Genomic DNA, 14,879 nt, shown 5'->3' with positions numbered 1-14,879 from the left:
GGCTATGTGAATACGCAGGAGGGGTAACAAATTCAGAGGCAGATAAGAGCAAACAGATCCTGATCTCAGCCTTCTGAAGTGAGGAGGAGTTTAGACAAGGAGGAGAGACAGAACGTTCCAGGGTTAAGGGAAAGAGGTAAAAGAACATGTCAATTTCTGGGGACAAGAAATACTGTAGTTGACTGAAGCTTGAGGTGGCAAGAGGGAGGGAATGTAAAAAAAATGAGACTGGACAGGCAGATGAGATATGGCCACACAGGACCTGATAGTCAGCTCAGGGGCCTTAATTTTAATCGTGAAGGCAATGGAACCCTTAAAGAATTTTAGGCTGGGTAGTGACATAAGAGAATTTTCATTTGAGAACAATTTATCTGATGGCAGTATAAAGAGAACAGATTAGAGGAAGACAAGAATAAAGAAAGGAAAACTAAGATCCTTTTGCATTGAGTCTGGCAGGCAAAAAAATTGAGAGGACAAAATAGATATATGGAAAAATATTTGAGGTTCGATAGATAAAAATTGATAATTGTTTGGGTGTGAGGGAGACATGGATGAAGAATAGTCAAAGATTACCCCTTAGTTTCTGGCTTAGGTAGATAGGAGTGATGACCATTCACTAAGAAAGGGAATGGAGGAGTAGAGACTTGGGGGGAAAGATGACCAATTCATCTTCACACATGTTGAATTTGACAAGTCTGTGGATTATCCACATGGAGGTATTCAATAGGTAATTGACTATGAGGATCTGATAGAGGTCAGAAGAACAACCTGGATCAGAAGTAGAGATTTCAAAGTCACCATGCTATTGTTAGAAGGAAAATACTGCCAGTATATGAGATTGCCCATGTCTATTGTGTAGTATTGAGACAGGCTGGGACCCGGGACCCGGGACCCTTTGCTGCAGTGCTTGCACCTGGACACATGTCTCCTCAAGCAACAAAATACAAAGAAACTATAAGGGACTAAAATTAACTGTGTGCATGTGCAGTTGGGGCAAATTATGGACAATGAGATACAAAAAGACCAAAAACCTAACTGCCACTTCTGAAGAGCCGGGAGCAAAAGCAGGGTGTCAAGAGCAAAAGCATGCCCCCTGCACACACCACCAAAGGGGTGGGCAAACCACCTAAGCCACCCCTTTGGCCCATCCCTGGGCCCACTCCTACCTCAGCCCATATAAAGAACCAGCTGGTCCCTCCTCAGGGAGCGAGCAAGGGAACTTATTACTTGTTTTTGCTCCTCCCTGCTGCAGGAGGGACCCCAATAAAGCCTTGCCTGAATTTCTTGTCTGGCCTCTTATCAATTTCTATTGATTAAGGAAGGCCAAGAACCCTGGTCAGTAACAGTATGAGATGAGAGCTAATCATAGAATGCTGGGGAGACCCAAGGAAAAGAAGCCTTTGAAGGAGACATGAGATGATGGGGCCCAGAGAGTCAGCAACAAAGATAAAAAAGAATGGGGTCCTAGAAACACTGAGAGCAGAAACTCACAATTAAGTAGAAGCTGTCAACAATGCCACAAGTCTCAATGTCACAGATGCCAGAAAAAAAAAAAGAAACTGAAATGTGTCCATTGGCTCTAACATTTGGGAGATCATCAATGACCTTAATGAGGCTGTTTCTGTGAGAGTGTGGTAGAAGAAGGAATCACCAATTTGCAATGGGTTGAGGAATAAATATGTGAGTTTACTAAACTACAGACTCTCTGAGGCAGTGGCTATATCTTATCCACTATGTATCCTCAGAGATTAGTAATTGCCTCTGCTTGGGCTTCCATAACAAAATACTGAGTGGCTTAAACAATAGAAACTTATTTCTCACAGACTTGGAGACTGAGACGTCTAAGATTAAGGTGCCAGTAAGGTAGGTTTCATTGTGAGGCCTCTTTTCTTGGCTTGTAGATAGCCAAATTCTCTCTATGTTCTCCTATCAGTAGAGAAAGAGAGTGAGAGCTCTGCTCTCTCTTTCTCTTCTTATAAGGGCACTAATCTCATCATGAGGGTCCCACCCTCGTGATCCCATTCTCATATATCCCTAATTACCTACCAAAGGCCCCATCTCCTACACCATCACATTGAATGTTGGGGGGACAACAAATATTCAGCCCATAACAGTAAATAGTTGGTACATTTGTATTTATTTATTTATTTATTTATGGCTGTGTTGGGGCTTCGTTTCTGTGCGAGGGCCTTCTCTAGCCGTGACAAGCGGGGGCCACTCTTCATCGCGGTGTGTGGGCCTCTCACTATCGCGGCCTCTCTTGTTGCGGAGCACACGCTCCAGATGCGCAGGCTCAGTAATTGTGGCTCATGGGCGCAGTTACTCTGTGGCATGTGGGATCCTCCCAGACCAGGGCCCGAACCTGTGTCCCCTGCATTGGCAGGCAGACTCTCAACCACTGCGCCACCAGGGAAGCCCCAATAATTGGTACATTTTAGATGCTCAATAAATATTGGTCAAATGAATGCTTATTGAGTGATGATGTAGCACCAAAAGCCACCAATGGTTCTTTGAGTTAGCAGTGATGTGGAGAGAAATAAAGTGATAACTAGAGGGAGTTGAGAGTATATTTTGCTTTTGAATTAAATTAGCATGGTTATATGCTACAGATAAAGAGCCAGTACTGAAGGAGAGATTGAATATATGAGTCAAAGAGAAAATTATTACTTGAGAGAGGTCCCTGAGGCAGAGAATGGGGTGGGGAAGAAAACAAGAATCTAGGATCAGTTTGGTCCTGAGAGACCTCTCCCATTCCCTTGCAACTGAAGAGAGGGATATAAGAATGAGTGGGGGCATTTGGCACCGCTGGGGCTCCTGTGATCCAAGCAGTCATACCACCTCTGCGCCTGGTCCTCACAGGGGCAGACCCAAGAGCTCCAAGGCAGCCTCAGGACCAGACTCCTGTGGGTGGACTACACACAGAGGTGGGGATAAAACCAAAACTGGACGGGGTGACTAAGGAAGAAGATCAAAAATCTTTCCATCAGCTGTACAAGCTGCAGATTAAATCCCCATGATCAGCTAGGTAGACCCTGCATCTATGGAATATCTGAGTAGACAATGAGTGTTCCCACAAATGAAAACAGTCTAGCTCTCGCAGCTGTGGACTTTTGGGGTAAGCACGCACAAGAATTGGGCCAGATCAGAGTCTGAGTGGTCCCCACAGGGCCCACAGCAGGTCCAGAGTCCAGTCCACAGGCACAGGAGAGCCTCTTTGGGAGGTGGAGGTGGGTTGTGGCTCACGGCATGTGCAAGGACACTTACAGCGGAGACCCCAGGGAAACATAATTATTACTATTAATTTTATTATGTTTCGATTCATTCTGTTGTTGGTCCTAGTTTTTTTTTTTTTTTTTTGGTTTTTCTTTGTTCGTTTATTTGGTGGTGGTGTTTTAGTTTTTTTTCTTTTTTTAATTTAGTCTCTTGGGATCTCCGTGTTTTATAACATATTTTTAAAATATTTTTTTATACATTTCTATTTTTACTTTGCTTTTTGTGATTCTGTGTTCTTTTCCCTTATTTTTTCTTCTTCTTTTTCTTCAATATATATATGTATATATATATTTTAAATATTTCCATTTCTACTTTGCTTTTCTGTTGTCCTGTGATTTTTCCCTTTTTATTTCATTTTATTATTATTTTTTAAAATCATTTTTATTGGTTTGTTCTGTTTCCTGCTTCATTCTTCAGTTGGCACACTGCTTTGGTTTTGTTTTTAGGTTATGTGTTTCTGTTAGCTTTAATCCTAATTGTTTGATTTCGTTTTTGAGCTCTTCTATTCATCTGCTTGTTCTCTTGCTTATTGTTTTATTTGGCTCTGTGTTTGTTTCTTTTACGTGTGTGCGTTTCCTTGTCTCTGTTTTTCTTTGTTTGATTTTGTTTTTACCATTTCTCGGGGGTTTTGTTTGTCTCTTTTTTTCCCTTAATTTTGCATTTTATTTTATTTTATTTTTTATATTTCTGTTTCTACGTTGCCTTTCTGTTGTTCTGTCTTCTTTCCCCTTTCTCTTTTTCTTTTCTTTTTTTTTTTTAAATCATTTTTGTTGGTTTGTTTTGTTTCTTTGCTTCATTCTTCAGTTGGCACTCTGCTTTGTTTTTGTTTTTTGGTTTTGTGATTTTGTCAGCTTTCCTCTTAATTGCTTCATTTTGTGCTTGGGTTCTTTTGTTTGTCTGCTTGTTCTCTTGCTTTTTGATTTATTTGGTTCTGATTTTGTTTCTTTTGTGTGTGTGTGCATGTTTCCTTGTTTCTGTTTGTTTTATTTTACTTTTCACCATTTGTCTGGGGTTTTGTTAGGCTTTTGTTTTTTAAATTACCTTTATTGTCGGGACGAGTGACGTGCGGGGTCTTGGTCCCTTGACCAGAAGTCGGGCCTGAGGCTCTAGGGTGGGAGCACCAAGTCCAGGATGCTGAACCACTAGAGAATTCCCAGTCCCAGGGAGGATTAATTACTGAGAGTTCTCACGGAGGCCTCTATCTGAATCCAAGACCCAGCTCCAACCAACTGCCAGCAACTCCCAGCACTGGACGTCTCACACCAAACAACAAACAAGACAGGAACACAAGCCCACCTATCATCACACAGACTACCTAAAGTCATACTAAGCTCATAGACATACCAAAACACACCACCTGACATGGCCCTGTTCATCAGGGGAAAAGACTCAACTCCACCCATCAGAACGTAGGCACCAATCCTTCCCATCAGGAAGCCTACACAAGACAATGGACCAACCCCACTACCGAGGGCAGAGAACTGAAGTAAGAGGAACTACTTACGACCCTGCAGCTTAGGGAAAGGAGACAGCAAATACTGTAAATTAAACAAAATGAGAAGACAGAGAAATATCTTACAGGTAAAGGAGCATGATAAAAACCCACAAGACCAAATAAATGAAGAGGAAATAGGCAAACTACCTGAAAAAGAATTCAGAGTGATGATAGTAAAGATGATCCAAAATCTCAGTAATAGAATAGAGAAAATACAAGAAACATTTAAAAAGGAACTAGAGGGCTTTCCTGGTGGTGCAGTGTTTGAGAATCTGCCTGCCAATGCAGGGGACACAGGTTCGAGCCCTAGTCTGGGAAGATCCCACATGCTGCAGAGCAGCTGGGCCCGTGAGCCACTATTACTGAGCCTGCGTGTCTGGAGCCTGTGCTCCAAAACAAGAGAGGCTGCGATAGTGAGAGGCCCACGCACCACGATGAAGAGTGGCCCCTGCTTGCCGCAACTAGAGAAAGCCCTCGCACAGAAACGAAGACCCAATACAGCCATAAATAAATAAATAAATAAATAAATTAATTAATTAAAAGGAACTAGAAGAACTAAAGAGCAAACAGGAATGAACAACACAATAACTATAATTTAAAATACTCTAGAACGAATCAATAGCAGAATAACTGAGGCAGAAGAACAGATAAGTGAGATGGAAGATAAAATGGTGGAAATAACTGCCACAGAGCAGAATAAAGAAAAAACAATGAAAAGAATGGAGGACAGTCTCAGAGACATCTGGGACAACATTAAGTGTGCCAACATTTGAATTATAGGTGTCCCAGAAGAAGAAGAAAAAAAGAAAGGGTCTGAGAAAATATTTGAAGAGATTAGAGTTGAAAAGTTCCCCAACATGGGAAAGGAAATAGTCAATCAAGTCCAGGAAGCACAGAGAGTCCCATACAGGATAAATCCAAGGAGAAACATGCTGAGACACACATTAATCAAACTAACAAAAATTAAACACAAAGAAAAAATATTAAAAGTAACAAGGGAAAAGCAACAAATAACATACAAATGTATCTCCATAGAGTTAATAGCTGATCTTTCAGAAGAAATTCAACAGGCCAGAAGGGAGTGGTAAGATATATTTAAAGTGATGAAAGGGAAAAACCTACAACCAAGATTACTTTACCCAGCAAGAATCTCATTCAGATTACTCAGCCATAAAAAGGAATGAAATTGGGTCATTTGTAGAGACGTGGATGGATCTAGAGACTATAATACAGAGTGATGTAAGTCAGAAAGAGAAAAACAAATATTGTATATTAATGCATATATGTGTAACCTAGGAAAATGTTACAGATGAACCGGTGTGCAGGGCAGAAATAGACACAGATGTAGAGAACAAATGTATGGACACCAAGGGGGGAAAGTGGTGGGGGTGGGTGTGGTGGTAGGATGAACTGGGAGATTGGGATTGACATATATACACTAATATGTATAAAATAGATAACAATAAAGAACCTAATGTATAATAAATAAATAAAATAAAATTCAAAATTCAAAAAAAAAAAATCTCAGATTCTACAGAGAAATCAAAAGCTTTAAGGACAAGCAAAAGTTCAGAGAATTCAGCACCACCAAACCAGCTTTACAACAAATGATAAAGGAACTTCTCTAGGCAAGAAACACAAGAGAAGGAAAAGACTTACAAAAACAAACCCCAAACAATTAAGAAAATGGTAATAGGAACATACATATCAATAATTACCTTAAATATAAATGGATTAAATGCCCCAACCAAAAGACACAGACTGGCTGAATGGATACAAAAACAAGACTTGTATATAGGCTGTCTACAAGAAACCCACTTCAGACCTAGGGACACATACAGTCTGAAAGTGAGGGATGGGAAAAGATATTCCATGCAAATGCAAATCAAAAGAAAGCTGAAGTATCAATACTTGTATCAGACAAAATAGACTTTAAAATAAAGATTATTACAAGAGACAAGGAAAGATACTATATAATGATCAAGGGATCAATCCATGAAGAAGATACAACAATTGTAAATATCTATGCATCCAACAAAGGAGCACCTCAATACATAAGGCAAATGCTACAGCCATAAAAGGGGAAATCAACAGTAACACAATTATAGTAGGCAGCTTTAACATCCCACTTACACCAATGGACATATCATCCAAACAGAAAATAAATAAGGAAACACAAGCTTTAAATGACACAGTGGACCAGATGGACTTAATTGATATCTATAGGACATTCCATCCAAAAATTACAGAAGACACTCTCTTCTCAAGTGCACATGGAACATTCTCCAGGAGAGATCATATCTTGGGTCACAAATCAAGCCTCAGTAAATTTAAGAAAATTGAAATCATATGAAGCATCTTTTCCAACCACAATGCTATGGGACTAGATATCAATTACAGGAAAAAAAAACTGTAAAATATACAAACACATGGAGGCTAAACAATATGCTACTGAACAACCAAGAGATGACTGAAGAAATCAAAGAGGAAATCAAAAGATACCTAGAAACAAATGACAATGAAAACACGATGACCCAAAACCTATGGGATGCAGCAAAAGAAGTTCTAAGAGGGAAGTTTATAGCACGACAATGCTACCTCAAGAAACAAGAAAAATCTCAAATAAAAAACCTTACCTTACACCTAAAAGAATTAGAGAAAGAAGAACAAAACAAAACAAAACAAAAAAAACCCCAAAGTTAGCAAAAGGAAAGAAATCATAAAGATCAGATCAGAAATAAATGAAAAAGAAATGAAGGAAACAATAGTAAAGCTGGTTCTTTGAGAAGATAAAGATAAACCATTAGCCAGACTCAACAGGAAAAGAAGGGAGAAGACTCAAATCAAAAGAATTAGAAGTGAAAAAGGAGAAGTAACAACTGACACCACAGAAATACAAAGGATCATGAGAGACTACTACAAGCAACTATATGCCAATAAAATGGACAACCTGGAAGAAATGGATAAATTCTTAGAAATGTACACCTCCCAAGACTGAACCAGGAAGAAATAGAAAATATGTATAGACCAATCACAAGCACTGAAATTGAAACTGTGATTAAAAATCTTCCATCAAACAAAAGCCCAGGACCAGATGGCTTCACAGGTGAATTCTATCAAACGTTTAGAGAACAGCTAACACTTATCCTTCTCAAACTCTTCCAAAATATAGCAGAAAGAGGAACACTCCCAAACTCATTCTATGAGGCCACCATCACCCTGATACCAAAACCAGACAGAGATGTCACAAAAAAAGAAAATTACAGGCTAATAACACTGATGAACATAGTTGCACTAATCCTCAATAAAATACTAGCAAACAGAATCCAACAGCACATTAAAGGGATAATACACCATGATCAAATGGGGTTTATCCCAGGATGCAAGTATTCTTCAATATATGCAAATCAATCAATGTAATACACTATATTAACAAACTGAAGGATAAAAAACTTATGATCATCTCAATAGATGCAGAAAAAGCTTTTGACAAAATTCAACACCCATTTATGATAAAAACTCTCCAGAAAGTGAGCATAGAGGGAACCTACCTCGACATAATAAAAGCCATATATGACAAACCCACAGCCAACATCATTCTCAGTGGTGAAAAGCTGAAAGCATTTCCTCTAAGATCAGGAACAAGACAAGGGTGCCCACTCTCACCACTGTTATTCAACACAGTTTTGGAAATTTTAGGCACAGCAATCAGAGAAGAAAAAGAAATAAAAGGAATACAAATTGGAAAAGAAGTAAAACTGTCACTGTTTGCAGATGACATGATACTATACATAGATAATCCAAGAGATGCCACCAGAAAACTGCTAGAGCTAATCAATAAATTTGGTAAAGTTGCAGGATACAAAATTAATGCACAGAAATCTCTTGCATTCCTATACAGTAATAATGAAAGACCAGAAAGACAAACTAAGGGAACACTCCCATTTACCGCTGAAACAAAAAGAATAAAATACCTAGGAATAAACCTACCTAAGGAGGCAAAAGACCTGTACTCAGAAAACTATAAGACACTGATGAAAGAAACCAAAGATGACACAAACAGATGGAGAGATATACCATGTACTTGGATTGGAAGAATCAATATTGTGAAAATAACTAAACTACCTAAAGCAATCTACAGATTCAATGCAATCCCTATCAAATTACCAATGACATTTTTTACAGAACTAGAACAAAAAATCTTAACGTTTTCATGGAGACACAAAAGACTCCAAATAACCAAAGAAATCTCTAGGGGAAAAAAAATGGAGCTGGAGGAATCAGAGTCCCTGACTTCAGACTATACGACAAAGCTACAGTAATCAAGACAATATGGTACTGGCACAAAAACAGAAATATAGATCAACGGAACAGGATAGAAAGCCCAGAGATAAATCCATGCATGTATGGTCACCTTATCTTTGACAAAGGAGGCAAGAATATACAATGGAGAAAAGACAGACTCTTCAATAAGTGGTGCTGGGAAAACTGGACAGCTACATGTAAAAGAATGAAATTAGAACACTTCTTAATACCATACAAAAATAAACTCGAAGTGGATTAAAGACCTAAATGTAAGACCAGACACTATGAAACTCTTAGAGGAAAACATAGGCACAATACTCTATGACATAAATCATAGCAAGATCTTTTTTGATCCACCTCCTAGAGTAATGGAAATAAAATAAAAAATAAACAAATGGGACCTAATGAAACTTAAAAGCTTTTGCACAGCAAAGGAAACTATAAATGATGAAAAGACAACCCTCAGAATGGGACAAAATCTTTGCAAATGAAGCAACCGACAAGGGATTAATCTCCAAAATCCACAAGCACCTCATTCAGCTCAATATCAAAAAAACAAACAACCCAATCCAAAAATGGGTGGAAAACCTAAATAGACATTTCTCCAAAGAAGATATACAGATTGCCAACAAACACATGAAAAGATGCTCAACATCAGTAATCATTAGAGAAATGCAAATCAAAACCACAACGAGGTATCACCTCACACCGGTCAGAATAGCCATCATCAAAAAATCTACAAACAATAAATGCTGGACAGGGTGTGGAGAAAAGGGAACTCTCCTGTACTGTTGGTGGGAATGTAAATTGGTGCAGCCACTATGGAGGACAGTATGGCGGTTCCTTAAAAAACTAAAAATAGAACTACCATATGACTCAGCAATCCCACTACTGGGCATATACCCTGAGAAAACCATAATTCAAAAAGAGTCATGTACCACAATGTTCATTGCAACACTATTTACAATAGCCAGGACATGGAAGCAACCTAAATGTCCATTGACAGATGATTGGATAAAGAAGATGTGGCACATATATACAATGGAATATTACTCAGCCATAAAAAGGAACAAAATTGAGTTATTTGTAATGAGGTGGACGGACCTAGAGTCTGTCATACAGAGTGAAGTAAGTCAGAAAGAGAAAAACAAACACTGTACGCTAATGCACATACATGGAATCTAAAAAAACAGTACTGATGAACCTAGTGGCAGAGCAGGAATAAAGATGCAGATGTAGAGAATGGACTTGAAGACATGGCAGGTAAGGGGAAGCTGGGACGAAGTGAGAGAGTAGCATTGACATATATACATTACCAAATGTACATGGATGGCTAGTGGGAAGCTGCTGCATAGCACAGGGAGATCAGCTCGGTGCTTTGTGACCACCTAGAGTGGTGGGATAGGGAGGGTGGGAGGGAGGCGCAAGAGGGAGGGGATATGGGGATATATGTATATGTATAGCTGATTCACCTTGTTTGTTGTACAGCGGAAACTAACACAACATTGTAAAGCAATTATACTCCAATAAAGATATTAAAAAAAAAAAAGAATGAGTGGGAACCTAGAAGTTTGTATAAAGGGAGGCAGAGAGTTAAGGAATTTCTTGGTAATTGCTTTATTTTGCCAAACAAACAAGAAGCATGACTGTTTGATAAGAATAAGGGGGGGAGGATAGTAGGGCAAGAGAGTAAAATGAGAATTGAGGATTTGTAATAGCAATTGCATAGAGAGTGGGCCATCTAGGGATCCAAAGATTGCTAGACACTGCTAAGAGGACATCTCACTGCTTGCCGAATATGGGTGCTGGGAATCCAATGTGGTTTTTCTCCAACTTATTGTAGTTTGGCTACAGGCATGCAGAAAACAAAGAGTTGGATTGAACCAGGGATTTGATTTTTTTCAAAATGAATGTGCATAAAAAAAGTCAGAACGTGAAAGTTGAGGATAATGGGGCATGATTTAAAATAATGCATGTGGCTAAGTGATTTAAAAGAGGTGAAAACTAGAGGGGCTTGGCAGAGTGAGCAAGAGACTGGAGAAATTTGATGAGAGAAAAAAGTAGGAAGAAGCAGTGAGTAAGGAAAACGTACATGGTTGAAGTTAGAAACTGGAATATGAAGTGTGCCCCAGTCTGTTACTTCAGACGCCTTCTTGCTAGCACCTAACAGGAAACCTGCTGTGGTCAGTTCTTGTCCTTTATGACTCAAAAGTGATTTCCAGACAAAATATCTGTACCATTCTCTAGTAGGTTTATGTGACTACTGGATGAATAAAAGTATGGGAAGTGTGGAATTCCCTTTATTAGAGTTCTTAAATTCTAAGAATGCTTGAAGATGTAGGGGTTTTTTTGGTTGTTATTGATTTTGTCTGCCTAGAACCCCTTTCCTTCCTTTTTCTAGTTTAAAGAGTGACGAAGGGAGAGTAAATGCCATTCCTCAATGATCTTTTCAGAGAGTGACTCACAGTGCAAAATTTTATCAAGTGGGACATCCCCTAGAGCTGTACCAGCTGTGGGGAAGAGTATGATTTCCTTTCACAGAAAATTTTCTACCCTGCACAGTTTGGAGGAGGGGCATTTATAGTCTTCAACTCACCTTTCGAATGGAATACAAAACATGGCCATAGCAATGAGCAATGACACCCACAGGTACCACCATGCAGCCAAGAAATAAGAAAAACACAAAGGAGGAGTCGCTGGCGTCCTTGGATTTCCAATTCGCAGCGCAGCCTAGTACATGCACGGCCAGGATGTACCTGTTCCGGCCCAGGAGAGGTGTTCCTGGCCACACCAGTGAGTATAGCCAGGTGTAGGTAATGGCCCTCCAGGCCAAGGAAAAACTGATCACTCTGTTATGGATCATGCCAATATAACGTTCACAGGCCAGCGTAGTTAGGGTGATAATGGAAACAATACCTGCAAGAAGAGAAAGTGGGACAGCATAGCACGGCACTGTGGCGTTGTGGGAGAAGACAGGCAGAACAGAGCAATACATTCTCCACTGGCAATACCTTACAGAGTATCTGGAACCAACAAGGTGCTCTAAAAGCCAAAATATCTTAATAGAGAGAATGCCTCACAGTCCCCAGGAAACTCAATTGGAAACATATTTACTCATAAAAGAAAATGTGGGATGGAAAATGGCATGTGAGTTACAGCTGGACAAAAATAAAAGCTCTAAAATCAGCTCTAGCCCAAGGGTACAGCTGCTGTGTTAAATTTTCTGCCAAAGAGAAACTCTGGAGCAGTTCAGGAAGAGTCACTTAAAAAAAAATGTCTCTTTTGATTTTGACTTCTCTCAGGTATCTGACTCAGCTATAGAGATAAAGTCAAAGTGGGTTCCACAAATGTGAACTGACCAAAGTGATGGTAAAATTACACAGGAGCTGTCCTAACCTACCTACTAGCAGTGTCAGCCTATGAACTTTCACATGCAAGACTGCTGACAGAGATGGAAGTCTTCTGTGTTCCTGTGTCTTCATCTCTACTTTTATTTTGCAACAAATAGGCTTTAACAAGATTATTCATTTATTTCTCTGCCTCTCCCGAGAGAGCAACTTATTCACTCAATAAGCTCCTATTGAGCACCTGCTGTGTGCTGGGCACTGTGCCGACACTGGAGGTTCAATAGTGATGGAGACTCAGAACTCCAGATGTCTGGACCAGAGGCAGATGGGTTAAACAACTGTAAAACCATACAGGATATAAAGGTTACAATTCTGATACAATATATTGTGGGGGTCCTAGAAAAAGGCACTGTGAACAAGGCAAGAGAAGCACATTCCAGAAGAATGAAGAATTATGCATTGAACTATGGAGGCATTAAAGGACACAAAATGGTCTAAAAATGATGAGGATTCAAAGATACTGGGGCTCAGAGGATATAAAGGAAAGGTAAGGGCAGAAAGAGCAGATGAGGCCATAGTAAGAAAGGCTTTTAATTTCTTGCTAAAGTTTTTTTGTTTGTTCCTATTTTTCTTTTCCTTTTTAACTTTTTCCTGTTCAAAATAGTAAATTATAAATCCATTACACTGTCATGTGTAATGGATTTTTAAGCATAGAAGTGACAATGGTTAAGTTCTCCTTTTCCTCCTCCTTCCTTTTGCTCTGAAAGGACAGTCACTGGAAACACAGTCCAGTGCATGGAGACCATCTTGCAGGCTATTGCAATAGTCCAGGCAAGATATGATGGAGGCTGAATTAGGGTACCTTTATAAATATGAACAGTGAAGTCTGTATTCCAGAGACATTTAGCAATTAATATCAAGAGAATCATTCAGCTTCTTGAATGTGAAGAGGGAGGAGGAGAAAGGAGTCAGGAATTGCTTGGAGATTTCTAACCTGTCTGATGAGTAATGAGTAGTTAATGGAGGTAAAAACTACTACAAATTGTATGAGTAGATATGGGGAGAAAATGAAATTGTGAGATACCTAGAATACACTGGCATAAAAATTTGTCAAATGAGTGGATCAAGAGTGGTTCTAGGAAAAGTGACTCTGTTGGAGAATGAAAGTAAAACTCTTGTCGTGATAATGGGTAGGAGTGTGGGGGATAGGTTTTCAAGGGGTCTGGGAGTGAGTCCCAGCCCCCAACTAAGTAGCTTTCTAACTTTGGGCAATTCATAACATCTCTTTAGACCTCAGTTTTATTTTTGTTTTTATAAAGTTGAAAATCCCTTCACGTTACAAAGTTTTGTAATTCTGCAATTATAAAAGTGTGAAATGAAGAGTTCCTAGACTTGGAAATCAGTTGGCAGAAAGGAGTTAATATTCATTTATATCATGACAAATTTTTTGTTACAGGGACAATATTATTCCCAGTGTCTGATACATGTGCTAAATAAATGCTCATTGAATAAATGAGTGAATATTTAGTAAATACATAAGTGACTGGAAGATTAAGTTTTGGCATATGGTAGAAGGAAATACTTCAGAAGATAGTGATATAATAGCAAATAATGGATTTAAATTTAAATGTAATAAGAAATTCTGGAGACAAGCAAAATATCAAGTTAGATATGTTGTCTTCAGAGCTAGCAAGCTATTTTCACCTTACTACATTTATTATTGAAAGACTGATATTATCTTTACTTTAACTGAGTATATTCATAGAAGAAAAACTAAAAATCTAAAGAGAGTGACATAATAACTTGACTCTAATAAAATACTGTTGGTTTTATTTAATTTACAAACTTTCTTATTAAATATAATGACACTTAATTATATACTTGCCTTTAAATATTAAAACATAGTTTGACCTTCAATTTCAGTTAATTTACCTTGAGTATAATTTAATCCTTTACAGGCAAGGAAACTTGTTGCAAATAATTATGTTGTAGGTTAGCAAATCTCAGTATACCTTACAGATCAATAAATGTGCTTTTATGGTTAAAACAATAAACTGGTATAATTTTAACTTTCATATATTCATTCGTTTATTCATTAACTGCATGTGTCAATCACGGCGCTAGAAAATTGATGTGAAGTAGTGAGTGAAACAAGTGTTTTGTGGAACTTATTACAGTACAGTGGGTACAAGAGAAGAGATAATAACAAACCAAAAAGCAAAACAAGTAAATTAGCGAAGTGCTATGAAGGGACGAGACAGTGCAGAGATAGAGAATAATGTGAGGTGAGGCAGGAGAGGGCATAAAGGGAAAGATGGACAGGGTGTCAGGAACAACCCAGGAAATAGGGAGCCCACATTGTGATGTCAGAACACAGGAGTTTACTGAGTTTTCCCTTCTTATTATTTAGTTCAAAGCAATAAGAAATTTAAAAAATATAATATAGTTTTTGACCATAA

The 14,879-nt window shown here is 38.7% G+C and overlaps 1 protein-coding gene and 1 long non-coding RNA gene across 2 annotated transcripts in view; one reads left to right on the top strand and one right to left on the bottom strand.

Annotated features, from left to right (window-relative positions):
- Positions 1–14,879, top strand: part of LOC309605589 — a 582,281-nt gene that overhangs the window by 88,680 nt on the left and 478,722 nt on the right. The gene's annotated exons all lie outside the window — the stretch shown is intronic.
- Positions 1–14,879, bottom strand: part of OPN3 (opsin 3) — a gene marked incomplete at its 5' end in the record, with an annotated part of 69,561 nt that overhangs the window by 5,461 nt on the left and 49,221 nt on the right. Inside the window, 1 exon segment of the mRNA XM_082343250.1 lies at positions 11,670–11,989. Coding sequence (XP_082199376.1) covers positions 11,670–11,989 — 320 coding nt within the window.

Source organism: Balaenoptera borealis, assembly GCF_965194805.1.
Source record: "Balaenoptera borealis genome assembly, chromosome: 1".
NCBI classification, from domain to species: Eukaryota; Metazoa; Chordata; class Mammalia; order Artiodactyla; family Balaenopteridae; genus Balaenoptera; species Balaenoptera borealis.
The sequence above is the reverse complement of the archived record's forward strand: the minus strand, read 5'-3'. Positions and strand labels throughout refer to the sequence as shown.